Source organism: Idiotropiscis lumnitzeri, chromosome 6 (assembly GCF_059441095.1).
Source record: "Idiotropiscis lumnitzeri isolate Australia: NSW breed Sydney's pygmy pipehorse chromosome 6, RoL_Ilum_1.0, whole genome shotgun sequence".
Taxonomy (NCBI): Eukaryota; Metazoa; Chordata; class Actinopteri; order Syngnathiformes; family Syngnathidae; genus Idiotropiscis; species Idiotropiscis lumnitzeri.
This window is the reverse complement of record NC_142396.1, coordinates 21,948,070-21,968,379: the sequence shown is the minus strand read 5'-3', so window position 1 is coordinate 21,968,379 and position 20,310 is coordinate 21,948,070. Positions and strand designations below refer to the sequence as shown.

The window sequence follows — 20,310 nt, the reverse complement described above, 5'->3', positions numbered from 1 at the left end:
ATTTTTCTTGCAGAGTAATCCTAAGCAAAGTCTTTCCTTCTCCACTGCACATATCGTATCTTTCCTTCTCCACTGTATCTTTCCTTCTCCACTGTGCAAATAGTATTTTCTATTAGACGCGCTAGGCTAAACAACTCTGCCGGCCATTGAGCATGTACATTTGGGGCATTGCAGAGTGCACGTTGACACACCCTGCTGGCCAAGCTCTGAGCGATCGATGCTATAAATTGAGTGTGACAAATACATTATGTGAATATGTTTTTTTCGGTGATAGTGCAAGACAAAGCTGGACAAAAGGGCAGCTGTCCACAAGGTCGTAGTGTGTCTTATCATTCATGTTATTGCAAGCCGGAAACATCACATGTTTAGACAACAGACTGCAAAAAACAAACAAACCACACCACTCACATCTCTCTAACCTGATCAGGCTGATAAAATCCCAGAATGCCTCAGTCTGATAATCTCCTCGAATGGCTGTTTGATAATCTCCCAGAATGCCTCAGTACTGTTCGTGTTGTTTTTATTTCTTTTGGTGATAGGAATGGCATGAGGGATGCATGTTTTGTGTTAATTTTATTAATTTTTTTCATTATTTGATTGTATGCTGTTCAGAGATGTTTATGGTTTTGATTTGAAACCATGACTCTAAGGAGTGTGGTGACCAGTGACGTCCCTCCCCTGACGTAGTCAATTAAAAATGTTGCCATGACATCTCTGAATGCTCTGAGTTGAAGTGCTAATTCTATAAGCCGCTAGCATGCGCGAGGTAGCTATCAAAATACATGTGTTTAGATTTTTTGCAGTTATTTTGGCTGTTTATGTGCAGTGACAGCATTAATATATCAGTTAGCTTGAAAAAATTGTACACTACACACTACATTCAAGGCATTTGCGAAGGCTAAGTGTAGCGGGGTGCAGAATGACTTGTCCTTATCAATCTGTCGCAACACATTTAATTTTTGAAGGGTTTTATTTTGGGTTGCTGAAACACAAAATATTAACGTTTATTCACAACGTTCGCTCTGTACTGCTGTTTCCAGCTTACGTGTGGCTCTTCTTCGCTCTAGAATGCGCTGGTCCCATTTTGCCACACACGCAAGCAGCGAACGATGTCCTCTAGTGGTCAGAGTTAGCCATTGCAACTAATGTACAAATAAGCAATAACATGAAACTATTACCATCTTAACATGGCTTGCACTAGTAATCAAAACAAAATATCTGTGAAAACAATACAATTCCAAATACAATAATATTGAATATGAATGTATGCCACACTCTCCCCCTCAAACATAAATGTCTACAGACATTTCAGACACCTTAGTGTTACGTCTTTTCCTTTTTTTTCTCAATTGGTACCGCCTTTTTTTTTTTAAAGTACCATTACAATCCTACTCCGATCAGGTCCTCAATGTAACAGAACTCACTTCGGCCTAAGTACTTTCAGTCTGTTACGCGTCTCTTCTTAATCACAGTATGAACTCCATTTTTTCCAGAATTGCCTTTCCTCATAGTCAATACACTTAACTGTTTTCAGAACACGAGTGACGTTAATGGAAAAAGCGTTCAATTTCTTGCGTCAACGTAGGGTGCTGTCCATGGTCGCCAGATGACCGGTCGGTTGCAGGTTGAAGGCATACTCACGTGCACGCTGTCGGCCCCAGCTTCCACCCATGTCGGCTCACCCAAAGTTGTGTAGGTCAGCATTCTGGGACGCCGCCTGTTCCGCTGCATGTCGCTTGGAGCTGGCCGAGGATCAGGATTATCTTCTTCTGTTGATTCTGGTAGACTCTCGCCAGGCTCTTCCATGTGATCCTCATCAACCTTCTCAGATGTGATGTCTCTGCTTTCTGTCTGAGTATCTTCTGGGCACCTTGCTTCATTCACCAGTTCAGCGATTTCATCTTGTACTGCCAGATCTGGTACAAATGGCTCTGCTTCTGGATTCAACTCTCTCTCTCCTGTGGCTTTTGGTTGTTTGGGAATTGATATGTCAGCTCAATTTCATCAATACTCTCACAGTCCGAATCTTGCGTTTGTCCATGGGTTTGGTCTGGTTTTTCCAATGTCCGGGTTCGTCTCGTCCCCTGTTTTTGTTTTGTAGGAGCTGGTTCAGATTTCTCTAATGGCAGGCTGTCACATGGGAGTAAGAGGTTCCTAGTACATGACTTCGACCTCCTCCCTCAGGCACTACTTCATACACTGGACTGTCACTGCTCCTTCGCTCCACTACCACATGCACTTTACTCTCCCAGTAGGGCCGCAATTTACCTGGTCCACCCCTCTCTGACAGGTTACGCACAACCACTCGTCCACCAGGTTGCAAATCCGCTCCATGTACCCTTTTGTCGTAGCCTCTTTTGCCCCTTAAAGCTTCTCGAGCAGCTGTTTTGGATGCAATCGCATATGCCTGTTGCATTCTGTTTTGCCAGTTCTGTACATATTCAGTGTAAGTCTCTTTCGTCTCACTTGGTTTCAGGTTGAAAAGCAGATCGACTGGCAAACGTGGTGACCTTCCATAAAGCAGGTAGTACGGGGAGAATCCTGTAACTCCACTACGGGTGCAGTTGTACGCGTGTACCATTTTTGCCAATGAGCTTTTCCAGTCTGCCTTTTGTTCACTTGTGAGTGTGCGTAGCATGGATAAAATCGTTCTATTAAAACGTTCACATTTCCCATTGCCTTGGGGGTGGTAACATGTCGTATGAGACCCTCGCACATCACAGCTCCTCTGTAGTTGGTCCATCAGGTGATTCTCGAATTCTCTGCCCATGTCATGGTGAATTCTTTCTGGGAATCCAAAACGTAGAGCAAAATCATTAAACAATTTGTCGACAACTGTTTTGGCAGATTTGTTTTTCGTGGCATAGGCTTGAGCGAAACCAGTGTAATGATCAATCACAATTAAAATGTACTCAAACCCCTGTTTGCAGGTCTCGAGGTGTAAAAAGTCGACAGATACCAGTTCAAATGGACGTGTTGTGACAATGGTTGTCATCGGCGCTCTGGTCGGTTTGTGGGGTTGTTTTGACTTGAGACATTCACACTCTTTAGTGACAAAGTGTTCTGTGTCGGAGTACATGTGAGCCCAGTAGAAGCGGTCTTGGATAAGATTTAATGTCCTCTCAACGCCGAGATGTCCCATTTCTCTATGGAGCTCGTGAAACACTTTTTGATGATGCTCTTGAGGAAGAACAACTGGTGTTTATCTCCTGCTTTCCGGTAGAGAATTCACTCATCATTAACATACAACTTTGACCATTGTCTCATCAACACTTTGACGTCCACTGGTTCCGATTTGAGTTCTCTCCTCGAGGGGCGCTGATTGTACTTCCTGAAATGTAGGACTCGGCCTACGACAGGGTCTCTCTTCTGACTGTCTCGTATTTGTTCAGGTGTTAGGGGCCTGGTTGGAAATGGTGCACTTGCATCTCTTATTAATTCTAAAGTCTCAATGGGAACAGTTGCTACCCAGACTGGTGGAACATCTCTTTGCACCTTCACTCCCTGTACTGTTGCACTAAACACTTTCTGATCCACCTCCTCAGTGCACCGTGTCATGACCTCATTGATGTCGAAGGGAATGCGGGACAGACCGTCTGCATCGGCGTTACTCTTTCCAGGTCTGTACTTAATGGAAAAGTCAAACTCAGACAGTTCACCCACCCACCTATGACCTGTAGCATTAAGTCTAGCAGTCGAGAGGATGTACGTCAAGGGATTGTTATCAGTATAGACTACGAAGTGCGGTGCATGATATAAATAGTCTCGAAAGCGTTCACAAATTGCCCATTTTAGTGCCAAGAACTCTAATTTGCCTGAATGCATGTAATAGTTTTTTTCAGGTGGTGTGAGAGTTCTGGAGCCAAAGCCTATTACTACCATCTTGTTGTTCTGTCTCTGATAAAGTACAGCCCCCAGTCCCTCTTGAGATGCATCTGTGTGGAGGACAAACGGTTGAGTCATATCTGGATACCCCAGAATTGGGGGCTGAGTCAGCTTGTCTATGATAGAGTTAAGTGTCTGTTGGTGTTTCTCAGTCCACTGCATGGGAGTGTTAGGTGGGAGATTACCTTTCCCCTTGGTGGAGGCCCTCATCTTCCTCCTGTTTGCTTGATCAGCTGGTGTTGAGATCAGCTGATACAGAGGCTGAGCCATTCTGGAGAAATTTGGAATGTATGTCCGGTAGTATGACAGGAATCCCATCACTCTTCTCAGCTCTCCAACTGTCCCAGGCTCCTTTTCCTTTAAGGCTTGAACTGGGGCCACTTCTGCCGGGTCCATGGTGTAGCCTTCTCCAGATACCAACCGTCCCAGGAATCGAACCTTTCTCTTCAAAACTTCACACTTGTTGGGACTGAGTTTCACGCCATACTGCTGATATCTCTGCAACACCGTTCTCAGGTGTTTGACGTGGTCGTCAAAGCTTGAGCTGTGGACTAAATTGTCATCTAAATATGGCTGACACATGACATCTCGCAAGCCACGCAAACAGTCTTCCATGTTCCGCTGGAACTCTGCTGGAGCTGCACTCAAACCGAATGGGATGCGGACCCACTGGTACAGACCCCATGGGGTTATGAAAGCTGTTTGGGGTCGACTTTCCTCATCCAGAAACCCCTGATGATACGCCTTTCCCTGATCCAGCACCGAGAACCATGAGCTGCCATGGAGAGAGTCAAGCATGTCTTGGATTCGAGGTATGGGGTGACGATCGGGGACTGACCTCTTGTTTAGCTCCCTGTAGTCACAACATAGTCTCAGGGTCCCATCTTTTTTTCGCATACACACCACCGGAGAAGCGTAGGGAGAGCGGGAAGGAGTAATCCAGCCTCTGTTCAACAAGTCCTGAATATACTCTTTGACTTCTTGGTGGAGTGGTTTTGGGACCGCCATGTACATCTTCTTTATAGGAGTGGTGTCATGCAGAGTGATATGGAGTTTCAGTGAAGGGATTGATCCAATATCATCTTCCTCATACGCAAATGCGTGACACTCCTCTCGAAGCAGCTGTTTGGTGATTCTCCTTTGTTCATCGTTTAGATGACTGAGGTCAACGGGAGGGTCCCACCACGCTGGCTTTGGCGGTTTCGTTCCGTTCTCACTTGATGGTTCTACTGTGTTGGTTTGTGACTTTGGTCCCTCTCCCCTCATCTTTTCTACACTTGCCAAGTATGCAGTTTTCACTGTTTGTAGGTGGCCTAAAACTAAACGTTGGTTTAAGGTTACAGTGTGTTTGTTGGTGTTGACAATAGGGAGAGCCACATAACCTGACCTTCTACTGGGCACAGTGACTAGCCCCTCCTCTATCACTACACCTTCTGGCAACATGGGTTCTACACTAGGAACCAGAAGTAGGTCTTGTCCGTGATACTGGGCCCCAGTGTTGGCTTGAACATATACGGTGGTGACCTGTCCAGCAGCTAGAGTGAGTCTTCTTCTCCCTGTGTGTACGATTCCTAGCTCATCATCATTCACAGGTGGGTGGATTAATTGAAGCAATGTATGTGCTGTTTTAACTGTTATCTGGAAGGCTTTGCACACTGGGTGGATGGTCTCTGCCTTCACTTGCCGATTACTCTCCCCTGTGATTTCTGCTATCACGTTGTAGCCAATTATGGGCTCTTCTGCTACATGTGGGTCACTAGAGACTAACACAGGTACTAGGAGTGGTTTTGTCGTGGTACCATCCTTCCCTAGTCTGAACTCTACTTCTACCCAGCCCGTGAAAGGGATTTCAGTCTGATTGGCTGCCAGTCCCACTAAACTGTCTGGGCCTAACAGCTCACTGAGAGGTCTCACTGTACTGTGCGGTAAATGCAGTTTTCTCCATTTTTCATTAATGATGGTCGCCTGAGCTCCTGAGTCCCACAATGCCACTACTGGTACTGTGTTTAGCGTGCAATGGACAGTGGGTCTCTCCGCAATCAACTTTATGAGTTTTTGTTTTCGCCGGGGTGAGAGATAGTTAACTGTTAGAATTTGAGGGGCGGTCCGAGAAGGGACAGAATCCTGTTTGTTGGGACTAGAGTCATTTTGGGCTGCCAGGAGTCCCGGCTTGGCAACCCAATTTAGTTTCCCTGCGGCTCTCTGTTTCGTCGACATCCTCTGGAAAGGTGCCCCTTTTGTCCACACTTGAAGCAGTGCCGGCATGAGTCACCAATCTGGGCTTCTTGACATGCTCTACAACCCCTAGGTCGACCACGGTTGAGTGTTGACATTCTCTCTGTTGGTTTGGTTTTTGTGGCCTCAACTGTCTCCAACATTATTTTTTTTAATTCTTGAACCTCACCCCTAAGCACTTCTATTAAGTCTGTCTCAGTATTACGTCCCTGACCTTTCTTGCTTTTCTCCCCAGCATTAGGGTTACCAACTGGGTGTACATCTGTAACTGCAGTTTCGGGTGGATACACCTCAGTCAGCACTTCATTAACTCTTGGGAGCTTATTTGTGGCAGACATTTTCAGCTTTTGCTGTCTTTCCTGTTCTAAGTTGGCGGCCTAACTTATTTGTTCAATAAGTACCTCGTCAGTGACCATGAGACTGCTGAGATATGGCTTGAGCTGGAATTTAACTGCATCACTGTAAAGACCAGTCTCAATTGACCGGAGGAATTTTCTCTGAATGAGATCGGGGCTAAACTGCTCACCTACCTCACCTTCACTAGACTTTCTCATTAACTTCTCTTTCAGTTCTATTGCTCTGAATAAGAAATTCTGTGCTGATTCTTTTGGGTCTTGTGTCATGTTCATCAGGCGATGCAGTAGGTCTGAGGACGAGTCCACTTTATAATGACCCTTGAGAATTGTTTTCAGTGTGTGCAGCGTCAGTTCTCTTTTGATTTCTAGCATCTCCCGCAGGTGAAGGCCTGGACTTACCGCCCGGATCACAGCTTCAATGATCTCTGCTTCTCCGTGTCCTTTGCGCTGTCCAGACTCAATTTGGTTCAGAAGGCTAGTGTAGGACAATTTCTCCTTTTGGCCAGCTTCACCTATCTGTCCGATTATTCGGAACTCCCTCCTCAGTGTGACCTCTGGCAATCTGGTTGATGCTATGGGAGTTGTCCTGGTGTCCGCTTCCTGCGTTGTCATGACAACCGGTGAAACATGTCCTCGTGATCCGAGTGCATTAGCCTTCATCTTTTCTTCTAACACCTCAATTTCTCCTTCCATCTGTTGCTGTAACTTCTTGTACTGCATTCTTAAATTCTGTAATTCCGTTGTTACCTGAGTTTCAACATCAGTCTCCGCTTCCCTCTGTGCTGATTTCATGGAGGCCAAGAAGGACAGTATATGTTCCAAATACTGCTGATGTGACTCTGCAGATTCCTCTTCCTCCTCAATTTCATCCAACGTTGTCTCAGCCAACCTGATGAGGGTCCGTCGCGCTTTTCTGGCCAACCCCTCAACAGGCATGTTACACTTTAGATGCTCACAAAGAGAAATGAGTTCTGCCTGTTCCAGCGTCAACAATATTCGGCTTATTTTGTCTCTTGTATCCTCCATGGTCCTCCTCACTTCTTCAATTCTTTATTGCAGCAGGGTTGCGGGCTGGATCAACCATCCTCTGCTACCAAAATATGTAGCGGGGTGCAGAATGACTTGTCCTTATCAATCTGTCGCTACACATTTAATTTTTGAAGGGTTTTATTTTGGGTTGCTGAAACACAAAATATTAACATTTATTCACAACGTTCGCTCTGTACTGCTGTTTCCAGCTTACGTGTGGCTCTTCTTCGCTCTAGAATGCGCTGGTCCCGTTTTGCCACACACGCAAGCAGCGAACACTGTCCTTTAGTGGTCAGAGCTAGCCATTGCAACTAATGTGCAAATAAGCAATAACATGAAACTAACATGGCTTGCACTAGTAATCAAAACAAAATATCTGTGAAAACAATACAATTCCAAATACAATAATATTGAATATGAATGTATGCCACATAAGCGCCCCATGTTTCATTCAGTAGACATTGAGGTTTCAGACAACAATAGGAGTTTGTGTCAACTTGTGTTTGTGACAATTTTTGTTTAAGGGATGCGACAAAGGGTGTTAAATTTCAGGCCCATGCAGTAATTGAGCCCATAGACATCCATCCATCTTCTGTACCGCTTCTCCTCACTGGGGTTGCGGGAGCCTAACCCAGCTATCATCGGGCAGTAGGCGGGGGACACCCTGAACTGGTTGCCAGCCAATTGCAGGGCGCACAGAGATGAACAACAATCCGCGCTCACACTCATACCTAGGGGCAATTTAGAGTGTTCAATCGGCCTGCCATGCATGTTTTTGGAATGTGGGAGGAAACCGGAGTACCCGGAGGAAACCCATGCAAGCACGGGGAGAACATGCAAACTCCACACAGGATGGCCGGAGCCGGGATCGAACCCACGCCCGATGCTGTCTCTCACTGTGAGGCCATCGTGCTACCCAGTCGGCCACCGTGCCGCCCGTAGACATTGTTTTTTTATTCTCACGTTGCTCATTTCTGAAAATGCATTTATGTGTCCAAGTGTGACAAATAATTTTCTAGTAGCCCCCCCCAAACAAATATTAAACCTCCAAATACACTATAATGAAAAGAAATCAATAACCACAACAAAACACAATTTGTTAGCTTTATGCAACTCAATTTCCAGCATCTTTCAATGTGTATAGTGTGTATCATTGAACCATTTCAGACTAATGCATATTGTCGTTTTAAGGATGTGCAAGTGGGACTTAATTCTTTCTGTTTTACAGGGCATCCATTAATGCATTTGCTGCTCTGCTATCCTCAAGTAAGTTTGAATAGCCATTTATCAGCTGACATTAACGAGCAGCTTTGCAATGCATGGAATGGTTCAAGAATACAGGATTCGTCATTTGCCTTATTAATCATTGTTGGTTTACTGTTCTGTACTTTCAAGGAATAGTGTGAATAAGCAGAAAAGGCTAATTCACAATGGTAAGCATACGCATGGATAGGTTGAATACACAAGTTTCAAGACAGAGTACCTATCAAAGTCGATCAAATAGTTGTCATTACAATCTATCCAAATTAGTATATAGTTCATCCAAACTATAATTCACACACATTTATAGTGTTTGTGGCGATTGCATTCAAATTGGTTTAAAAGTCATTGTAAAGCGCTTAAACCTGGGAGCTCGAGAAACCATGGGATTGATTTGTGAAAAGTACGGTTTCATGCAGAGGAACAGTATCACAGATATATTTGTCTTTAGCAGGGATCTCAAACTCCATTCTACAAAGGCTGCTTTCCTGCATGTTTTAGAAGTTTCCCTCCTCCAACACACCTGATTCAAATGATCAATTCATCAGCAAACTCTGCGAGAGCCTGATACCAATCCAAGTTTTAAACAGCCACCCAGAGACTAACTGTGGTACTAAATGAGGAGGACTGGACTGGAGTGGTAAGGAAGTATGTTAGAATATTACAGGAGCAGCAGAACAGGGGTGTGAGTCACTGTAGTTGTGGTAGAGAACTTTAAGGTGGAGACAGACCAGGCTTCAGAAAAAAATTACAGGGAAGGCATTAAATATTTTTTGGGGTCGGTCATATTTCTTCAACCTGAATTTGATGTGCTTCAGGCTGAACAGTAGCGTTGTAACAACTGCAACAATCCTCAGAAATATTTTCTGTCATTTGAAAGTGTCAGTTCATCCTAAAATCTAAAAGACAAATGAAAAACAATAGTGGAGTTCAGTGTGCATTTATTCAACTCAAGGTTATGCTTCAGCACTAATAAATATGGAGTAAAAATATGGCGGAACATTAAATGGAAGAGGCATATGCTAGATTGGATGACGCTTAATCCCGGAATTGATGAGGGGTGAACATTTGTGACTGCGAAGGTGGCGATTGTTTATTTCTCGTCAGGGTTTGTTCATCGTTGCAAACATTTGACCGACGTTCACCAACAGTTTTAATGTTTTTTCCTTGTTGACTAGAAGAACTGTCTGCGACCATTAAAACTAATGATGAACATCTGGCGAATGTTTTTGCGACCTTGAATGGACCCTGACGAAAAGTCAATACCCGCACCCCTCGCAAACCTCGGGTGCAAACAGTTGTGAACTTTGCAAACGTTGCCAATGTCATGTTTTGTCAGGGATCGAAAATGGTCTGAAGGCGTTCGAAAATAGTTTTACATGTCACTGACAGAAAATTTAAAACAATGTGTTTAAGAAGAAGATGGCTGGAGGGGAAGAGTAAGGATACAGAGAGAAGACATAATCAGGATGGGTGACTTTGATTTCTTGGAGTTAAGCAATGGTTACGTGCAGTTAGGATGAAAGGGAAAGTTTATAAAACAGTGGCGATGCCAGCCATGATGTATGGCGTTGATCCGGTGGTACTGAAAGGACAACAGGCTGGATGTGGTGTAAATGAAGATGTTGAGGATGTCTTCTTCATTTGCGGATAACATTGTCCACTTGCAAACTGCTGTATTGATGGAAATAATGCTGATATTTTCCGTGTTTGTCTGTTTCTGTTTTCAACAGAGGATAACATCTGCTTAGCGGTGTCCAAGGGTTATGTGTCTGGTCTCCTTCTGCTGTATGAGGAATGGTACAGTAAGGATACTAAACACTCTGCCATTGACGTCCTCCAGGCACTGTTGCGTTGCTTGTATAAAATTGCACGCAGTGCTCTAGGCAGCGACGCGTTAGTGTCCCATGGAGGCATACAACTCCTTTATCATACTACTCAGGTACTACTGCTACTACTACTACTTATATTACCTCTACTTCTGCCAACAAGCTTTTTACACATTACCTTAAGTTAATCTTTTTCACACTAAGAACGGCCATGCAACAAACTACCCAGACATAAGATCATAACATTTTACTGACTTCTCTGTGAACTGGAAATGAATAGGCTTTGACTCCAATGCATTAGACCTACTGTATTGTTTGTTACTGCATGTGCGATTGTTGATTTGATTTATTTAGGGGAGTAGTCAGAAATCTTTCAGTGGGGGGCAGCTGTGCAGCTCCGTCATTCTTTATCATATCATCCACAGTCAGGGTTTCATGAATTGAAATTCACAAGTATCCAGAACAATGCCTATCACACTCATAATCAAGCAGGAACAAATTCCAAGTGAAAACCAGCATTTTGCTTAGCTCACGTTTCTAGATCATGCCATTTTTCTTTGCAGGGGCTTCTCATTAAGTCAATCAAAGATATTTGAAAAGATTTTTTTTTTTTTAACTTAATACTAAAACAATAAGAACAGCGTGTTAGAATGCAGAAGACCCTTTTACCGACTGTTTGTGTTTGAGGTATTTGACATCACGCTCACTAATTGTGGCATAAATCTAACGCCATAGAGAGCAGGCTCTTGGTGTGAGGGGGCGTTCGCGTAGTCAGAATGAGGTGCTGCTGTTAAAAAACAGAAACACCCATTTGTGGCTGCAGCTGTACCATACTGGTTTTAAAGGCAAAAAATGTGTCGGAATAATAAAAAGAAAGAAATTTGGTGCTGAATAACAGATGATGAAAAATATTCTCGACTTTTTAAGCACTTTTGTATTGGACGATCTCAAACAGGAAGCCTTATGGAACTCAGCGTGTGAGTGTTAATCATACATCAAATGCACTTGATAATACAGATAATAGCCACTTTGACATAGCATTCAAACATGCCAAACTACTAAAACTAAAGCCAACAGTTTCAAACTTTAGCTTTAAATTGGGCTGGTGATTGGTCTTGTTAAATTCATCCATGTTAAATCCATCTGGCCTTCCATCACTGGCCCCCTGTTCATTTCGGGGTACTTTTCTTTATTTTCAAATGTTTAAATGATCTAACCCCTTCGGACCTGTCTGTGCTCAGCCACCCCTTTGCACCTCAATCTGTGATCCAAACGCTACTGGAGGTACAAAGGGCTTAGCAGGGGCTTAAAGGGGATCAAACTATTTCCATTGCCGATCCTTCTCTTTGGAATTACCTCATGCTAAACACTAGGCAAGCCCCCTCTGTGCTTTTTTAGAAATCATCTTAAAACTCATTTTTATTTTAGGGTTTTTGACTCAGAATAAGACTGGGCATGGTTTTCCATTTTTTGTAATGGTATTTTCCTCTTTTTATGTTTTTTTTTTTTATTGCTTTGACTGTGTTTTTGCATGTCCGATTTTTACTCCATGTACTATGCACTAGTTTGCCTACGAGATAATTTTTTAATGAAATTTGATTTTGGCCTGTCATATTATTAGTGTTTTGATAGTTTGTATTTTTGCAGACATGCTTGTTGAATAAATGTCAGGAGTTGCTGGTAGAGTCCTCTGTTCAGCTGATGAGAAGGTGCCTGCCTAAAACTCCTCTACCACTGACATCAGATCAATCTGCATACAGCTTCCCCTTGCCTGGACAACATCATGACATTCTTGATATGGTTGAAACTTCAGGTAAAGACAAGATAATTATGTTAACACTAAAATGGTAACTGTTGTTCCAATTTTTGAAGAATGGTCTCGCAGCCTAAGAAAATAAAGTTAGTCGTTAATAAAGGGGGATTCTACTATTGAGCTAATATATTACAAGCGATCGACCATACACATACGACATATGGGCAACTTTGCCTTTTCATAACGAATGTCATACACTGCGAAGTGTAAATATTTGCATTTGTTTATGTGAGTTTTTAGTGGTCTTTACAATCTGTAGCGATGGAGAAGTACACTTTAAACAGGCAGGCGCATGTGCTTTAAATTGTGTTTTAATTGGAGATTTAGATCCTCATAAACTTCAACAGGTAGACTGGATTGTTGACCCAAAATTACAGCCCAGCATGACTTACAAAGTATATCAATCTTGTCAATATATAGCCTGTAAACAAAAGTCTTACCGTCGTAGTTTTCTGAAATCAGTTACAGTACTGAGACGTACAGGGATGGGGAGAACATGCGAACTCCACACAGGAAGGCCGGAGCAGGGATCGAACCCACGACCTCTGCACTGTGGGGCCATTGTGCTAACCAGTCATCCACCATTCCGCCCCCCGCCTGATTTTCATCGGTTGATTTTTATTAAATTGCATTTATTACAATACTGGGAGATGGTCACTTATTGTATGTCAGTAAGGCGTAATCCACTGACAATTTTAGTCACTAATTCATTGATAAAATTATCAATTATTGTTGCACTATTTCTGGTTATGCTTTTTCTGGGCTTTAGGATGGTAGGGAATAAACTCGGGTCGTACATTGTATTGTATGTATAAAATTCACATTTCCTTTCAGTTCATTTGCTTTCAACAAATGAACACTGAAGTCTTCACAAATCAAGATCCTTTTCATGTTATTAATTTGCTCATACAATATCTTACAATATATGGAAAGGGCTTTGTTACAGCTCCAACTGTTGTGAAATCCGCTATATAAATGAAGTTATTATTATTATTACTATTATTATTATTATTTTTTCATTAACAGAGAGGTACCAACAATTTTGTCCACTTGTGTATATAATTTACTTGTTTCTTTCCATTTTTGAGGTGTGTAGTCGAGAGCAAGTTTTTAACGCTTGGTTCGACCACCAGGGTGGGATTCCTCTTAGTCAGGCCCCCAGAATGCTGGCTGCACTCCAGGGAGCCGCTCAAGCCTCCACACGACGACAACGTGGGAATCCCGGACGTCAGTCATGGCACTGTGCTACAGCGTGGCTGAATATTGCAGCCCAGTATGGGGCCGGTGTGCACATACATCCAAAGTTGATGTCCAGCTGAATGAAGCAATGAGACTGATATCGGGCGCCATACGTTCTACTCCTATAAACTGGCTTCCAACAATGTGCAACATTGAACCTCCAGCAGTTAGAAGAGAGCAGGCAACACAGATCATGCAACAAAATATATTGGCACTCCCGGAGGAGGCTCCCCTGTGTCGGGCCCTGGCACACAACCCAGGAGGGCACCGCCTGAGATCCAGAAGACCCTTCAGCCAAGAACGGGAATCAGAGCACACGTCAGCAGATAGGTGGCGCGACCTATGGAGAGGAAATGTACCTGTTGGAGGCGAGAGAATTGGAGACCCCACTGAGAAGCTCCCAGGCTACAATGGAACCAGAAGGAGAGAGTGGACATCCTACAACAGGATCCTTTGCAAACAAGGACGTACAGCCCAAAATTTGCAAAGATGGGGGACAGTGGCTACGCAAGCATGCCCCTGGTGTAACCATGAGTGTCAAAATATGGACCATCTGATTATAGACTGCCCTTATACATCTATAGAGGGAGGGTATGATACGGTATTCCAGTGTGGAGATGAATTCAAGGCATGGCTTTCAGGGATGAGAGGAGGTGTGAAAACCACACGAAACTACTACTACTACTTGTTTCTTGTTATGTAATGGGAAGGGTTTGGATAGGAATTTTCACAGCAACTATTTCTTTGCACAACCTATTATTTTATTATTGTTCTGTTTCTGTCATGTAGCTTGCTATGTAGTACAACCTCACTCACACTTTTCTTTTGATTTTTTTTGTTTTGTTTGTTTTTTTTAAGATGAGAGCAATGGTGAGATTGGTGATGATGATAAGGTGGAGGAAGATTACCAAGAGGCTCAGAGTAAAGACTATGTACGTTTAGGGACTTTATGATAATTGATCTGAATGTTTCCACTTCTTTTATTAAAAAACCCAAAACAAACAAACAAACAAAAATCCTTACTTGGTTCCTGAAAAAAAAAATTCTTTGGTTCCATCACAGACAATATAAAAAGAAAAATACACTAACTAGTGTTTAAAAGGGATTTTTCCTACTGTGTGATTGAACACGCAGATATGATCCAAAAAGTTCACACATGCACAAAAATGATTCTATGGACTCGGACAAAACAAAAGCCATTTGGTTAAGCGCGACAAGCGATGACGTAGTGTGGTTTGTCAGTACATTCCCGGATACAGGGGACAGTTTCTACATCCTGAGTTATGGATATAGAGTATGAATCTCTTTAGCACCAAATTTGCTTTGAAAAGAAATTATTAGGGCAATTGAATTCTTTTGGAAAATGTGTTTCCTCAAACAAAATTGACAGAATTCCCTTTATTCGTCTCTTTCACACGGCAGTGTTGTAGGTTCTGCTTGGGTTGATAATTGTAGCCAGACGGTACAAAAAAAGGGCCTCACAAATAAAATTCAAAAATAATTCTTTCATTCACCGACGTTTTCTTTCTCTCTTCACCAATTTCTGGATTTGCACGAATGCAAATTGTTGATGTTCGTTTGTGTAAACTGTATGACTCTATTAAACTTCAATAATAAATGTAATTAATTTGAACTGATAACCAAGGATACTAATATCTTCTGAACTGAATTACTTATATTTGGTTATTTATTATTGTGCAAAAATTAAATTACTAAAAAATATCAATACCATTGTATTACTACTATTTGTTTTTCAATAATGCCGCTTATGAATCTTTATTTGAACCTAATTGATATTAAAAGTCAATATTTGATGAAAATGAGTAATAAAAAGTGTTATCCACTTATCCACTCTGCTCAATCCATAAAATGATATTAATACAACACAGTAATAATAACCGAGAGTAAAATTAATTTGTTGTCATGCCTCACATGACACGCAATTGTAAATTAATAACATGTGCACATTTCCACAGATGAAGAGTAATATTTGATAAAGAGTGTTTCTTTTTGCAGGATGATGACTTGGAGACTGACTTGAACAAACTTTGTCTACGCCCTGCATCAGACCGACCCAAAGCGCTCCTGCCACAATACAGCCGTCTCTGTCCTGAACTCTCACAAGACTTCCTGGTACTGTTCTGGCATTGTACAGTTAGGTCAGTAGGATTTAGGCCAAGGGTCACCAACTTGCTGCTCGCCGGCACCAAGTAGCCCCCAAGTTCCACACGAGTCGCAAGCAAGTAGTTCTAAAATGGGTTACCAGTGATGGGACATTCAGAGTTTTTTTTAGCATGATTGTACATGTTGAAGTTCTCATTTGAAAATACAAACACGGGCAGAGTGCTATAGGAATCAAGAGTTGCATATTTATTTGCTTCCTAATTATCGTGAGCAATCATGACCATGATCAGTGTCTCCATATAAAAGAATATCATTAATTTTGAACAATGACATATAATAGTAACATTATTAAAGGTAATTTGAGCCAATTTGTTACTTCTGAAGTGTGTTCAATAAACTTGTAGCCCTTCACACAATTAGTTCCCTTGGAATAGCTCTCGGTCTCAAAAAGATTGGTGACCCCTGATTTAGACTCTTCTCTCTACATATATGTCTATACAACCAAATATCCATTGAAGTTAGGACGTTTTGTAAATTGTAAATAAAAATAGAATACAATGAGTTGCGAATCATGATCAACCTATATTAAATGGAATACACTACACAGACAAGATGTTTAATGTTCGAACTGATAAACGTTATTGGTTTTAGCAAACTTAGAATTTTATAGCTGTAACACATTCCAAAAATGCTTGGACAGGCTCTGTTACATCACATTTTCTTTTAACAACATTCAAGAAAGGTTTGGGAACTCGGAACACTAATTGTTGAAGCTTTGTAGACTGAATTATTTCCCATTCTTGCTTGACGTACCGCTTCAGCTGTTCAACAGTCCCGTTTCCATTGTCATATTCTACGCTTCATAATTCACCTCACATTTAGAGACTTTTTTTTCTTCATATAGCACATGGCAATAAACAGCAAACATTTGTGTCACACAGGAAGAGCTGGATTTGAGTTCACAAGAGAGCTCATCATCATCTTCATCTGATGACGAAACTGGAACTTGCAGGGGAAATACTCAAGTTCCCACCCAGACAGAAACGGGCACAGGAAATCAAACCAAACGAGGTCAGGCTGTGATTACAGTTCATGGCACACAACATCCAATGTAAAAAAAAGGCAGATTGCAGATTAATGGCAGTTATAGTTATTGTTACATTAGAGAGGCAAAAAAAAAGATATTAAAAAGGTACCGGTAAGTGGGAAGTAGGGTTGTTATAGATAAGATTTCATTGATATTACTACTCTTAAGAATCCTGCTTAGTGATCTGGTACCTTAACGGCATTGGTCCTTTTTTTTCTGTTTATTAAAAAATAAATAAATAAATAAAAATTAGAGCTCACGTAGTTTTTTTCCCATAAATGTATTTATCTTGACAAATAACTTAATTAAATTAATGTAAACTAAATAAATAAATATTACAAATATATTTAAAAAAGTCAGACAAAATTTAAAATTCCAATTCAAACGTTGCAGTATCTTAATGTGCAAGTACTCCAACATGGCCTGGACTGCTTGTAGCTGTAGTTTGTTTTGAATTTGTTGAGTTTTCTATTATAACTCATTATTACCGTCTTGTCATATTTAGACCAAGAGGTTTTAATTACCTAATATTAATTAAGCTAAGCTGTGATCCTACATTTTGTTTGTCCCATTAATAGGTGCTTGCCAATTAAAGGTGAAAGATTTCTACAGTCATACTGGTATCCTAAACACCAGATCTGAAGTTGGAAGCAAGACTGAAGAGACAAGGTAAACTGGAAGTTATTGGTTTTTGGTCTATGTGGGTTATGACTAATTATGATCTTAAAGAAAAATTCTCATCTATTTTATACATATGTATGATTAAAGCTTTAAATCATTTGGCAGGGGGCATAGACGACAGTCAGTCATCCAAGGGCGCACTGATTCTTCTATATTACATCTGTTTATGTACAAATATAACATGTAATATAATATATACTACATTGTCTAATAATATACATAAAACCAATAATATACATATTGTCATAATCATCATCTTAACAAGTACAAATAAAATAGAACCAGCCATTGGTAAGAAACAACCTAACACAGAAAAGGGCGCACCTTGAACCATTTCAAAAAGCGTCTTGAAAACATGAATCATGATGATAACCACATGACCAAGCTTCACGTCACTTAATGTCATAAAAATATGATTAATTTTCAAAGTGTATGTGATGTCATCTTCAATCATCCGCCGCAAATTTTAAAACGATTGGTCCCAATATTTTGAATTTTATGAGCTTTAATGAGAAACCATGAAGGCAACTTGATTATTATTTGTAACACTACCAATTATTTTCTGAATCCTTAAAGTAATGCATTTAGAAAGAATACGGGTGTCAAAACAGAGCAAGATCAACAGTCACTGATATTTTCCGTCAGAGTTTTGTTTCAAGTTATTTTCGTACATGAGTTATACAAACTCATGATATTCCTTTTACTGTAACACAAATTCTCTGGTCAAGCCTTAAAAAAGCGAGAGTTGATCCCTTTTCCGCTGATCTGTACCTTTGCCTTGGTTGTTTGAGATGTCATGCATTTTGCAGGTGTCAAAATATAGCTTCAAGTGCACTTTGATTATTTTTCCATGGGATATTTTCACAAAAGTATGGCACAGACATGGTATATAAGTATAAGTATATCTGTAAACTGCTTAAAACTATGAGGAAAAAATATATACAATTTAAGACTCCTTTCACAACGTCCGTTCTCACAAAGTTGCACTCTAAAATAATTTGATCATTTTATTCATTTTTTTAAATTATTTTTTGGGGGGAATTGTCACTTTTGTTTGCACTTTATTTGCGAAATAATGCTATCTCACCTGTTTTTTTTCTTCGTTTTATTTTGTAAACACTGTCACTTGAAACTTGTTTTTGCCATCCTAGGGGAGAAGCAACGAATCTTAAAAATGAAGAAAATGGAAAATCTTATAACGCTACCATGATAGAGGATTTAATCAACAAACATGGTCTTGCCATCCCTTACCATGAACCCAGTATGTATCGTGCTGCAGCCATCAAAACCAAATCTGTCCCAGGATTCAGCACCCTTGCTTTCCCTGATTTTTGGGGTCATGTCCCGCCACCAGGAAGTGAACCCATGGCGCCACGCAAGCCCAACATCCAGAGGTACCCTGACGCATAATATGATCATTGCTGTTGCAGATCGCTCAACTGAATCAACTCATGAATGACTGTGCCTTTGCATGATGTGAAAGACTGGCAAATGGTGCCATACTGGTCAAGTTAGCTGGGACAGGATCATCTGAAGAGTTGAATGGCTGGATGGTTCTTGGACAAAAATTGTCAATGGGGTTGTGCAACATTAAGCCAAGTCAGAGCAATTTCATCATTGACATCTCTCTTTTTAATCCATTTTGTTGTAACAGGAAAAAAAAGTATCGCGACTGATTGAAACCAGACTTCTAAAGTGTGGATTTATACACTTCCAGACTATTAGATTGAAAAACTGATTCCTCCTGGATGATATTGATAGAACATTCAAGCCATTTTGACAGCATTTATTCTACAAGAAAACGAAGTAAAGGTGGAGAGGAGTGGGAAAGTTGTGTTTGTATTAACAAGGGAATAAATTCAAGTAGTAGTATGCAGTGAGGTGTGGTGAGGTTAATGGCTGTTGAGGCATTAATATTAGTCAGAGTTACAAATAAATGAGCCAAATAGAATATATTTTGAGTATATTTGCCATTAAATCAGCAGCAAGACATAATGAAATGGAAAAATGAAAATAATTACATCAGCATTCTTTTTCCTTGGTTAGTACTTGGTTATAGAGAACACCTTAGTAGCAATTGCAATTCCTTACTTATTTTTATTAGGCGGTGGCAGGAGTTTCAGTTGATAGGGCGGAAGTTATAAACCCCCCCCCACACGCACTCAAATACACCCGCCTAGGGCTTCCACAAATGTTTATTTTGTTACTCAAATAGTCACCGTTGGCAGTTGAAATTTGGCGACTAATCGACAAAGGTGGTGCTGATGGAAGGTCCGTCACCCAGTGGGCATCTGATGTCAATTCAACATCAAAATGACATCAAACACTGATGGAAAATTATCATCATAATTTGGTGAATAACGTAAATCTACATAACATCAAATCTTTTACATAAATTTGATATGTGAAATAATTATATTATTTTGGCATTACTCAAATATCAAGCTTTTGCAAAAACAAAACAAAAAAAATTAACAGATGGAAAGATCCTCTACCATCTTGTATTCCTTAGAGAATTGGCTTCATTTAGGTCATTTCTGTCTTGCAGGCCCTTCATCAGCTTGTAATCTTCTATCAAACACATACACACCATCCATTCAAGGCCAGGCCAAAGGACAGAGGAAAAATACAGTATATACAATAAGAGATTTCAAGTTAGATCTTATATTTTTTCATACAATGTCTCCTGATGCTGTGAGGGGAGTGTCAAAAACTGATAACACACTACTTAAAAGAGATGAACCTTGAAGCTGTGTGAAGCAATTATTTTGC

At 41.0% G+C, this 20,310-nt stretch overlaps 1 protein-coding gene across 1 annotated transcript in view; it reads left to right on the top strand.

The window, feature by feature from the left end:
• Positions 1-8,742: 8,742 nt before the first annotated feature.
• The window catches only part of LOC148335895 (cytosolic carboxypeptidase 4-like), a 32,706-nt gene continuing 21,138 nt past the window's right edge, over positions 8,743-20,310 (top strand). The window contains exons 1-8 of the mRNA XM_088298724.1: positions 8,743-8,771; positions 10,499-10,707; positions 12,242-12,407; positions 14,505-14,578; positions 15,663-15,779; positions 16,712-16,841; positions 17,436-17,526; positions 18,690-18,932. Coding sequence (XP_088154850.1) covers positions 12,296-12,407; positions 14,505-14,578; positions 15,663-15,779; positions 16,712-16,841; positions 17,436-17,526; positions 18,690-18,932 — 767 coding nt within the window. The 5' untranslated portion in view covers positions 8,743-8,771; positions 10,499-10,707; positions 12,242-12,295. The remainder of the gene's footprint in view (positions 8,772-10,498; positions 10,708-12,241; positions 12,408-14,504; positions 14,579-15,662; positions 15,780-16,711; positions 16,842-17,435; positions 17,527-18,689; positions 18,933-20,310) is intronic.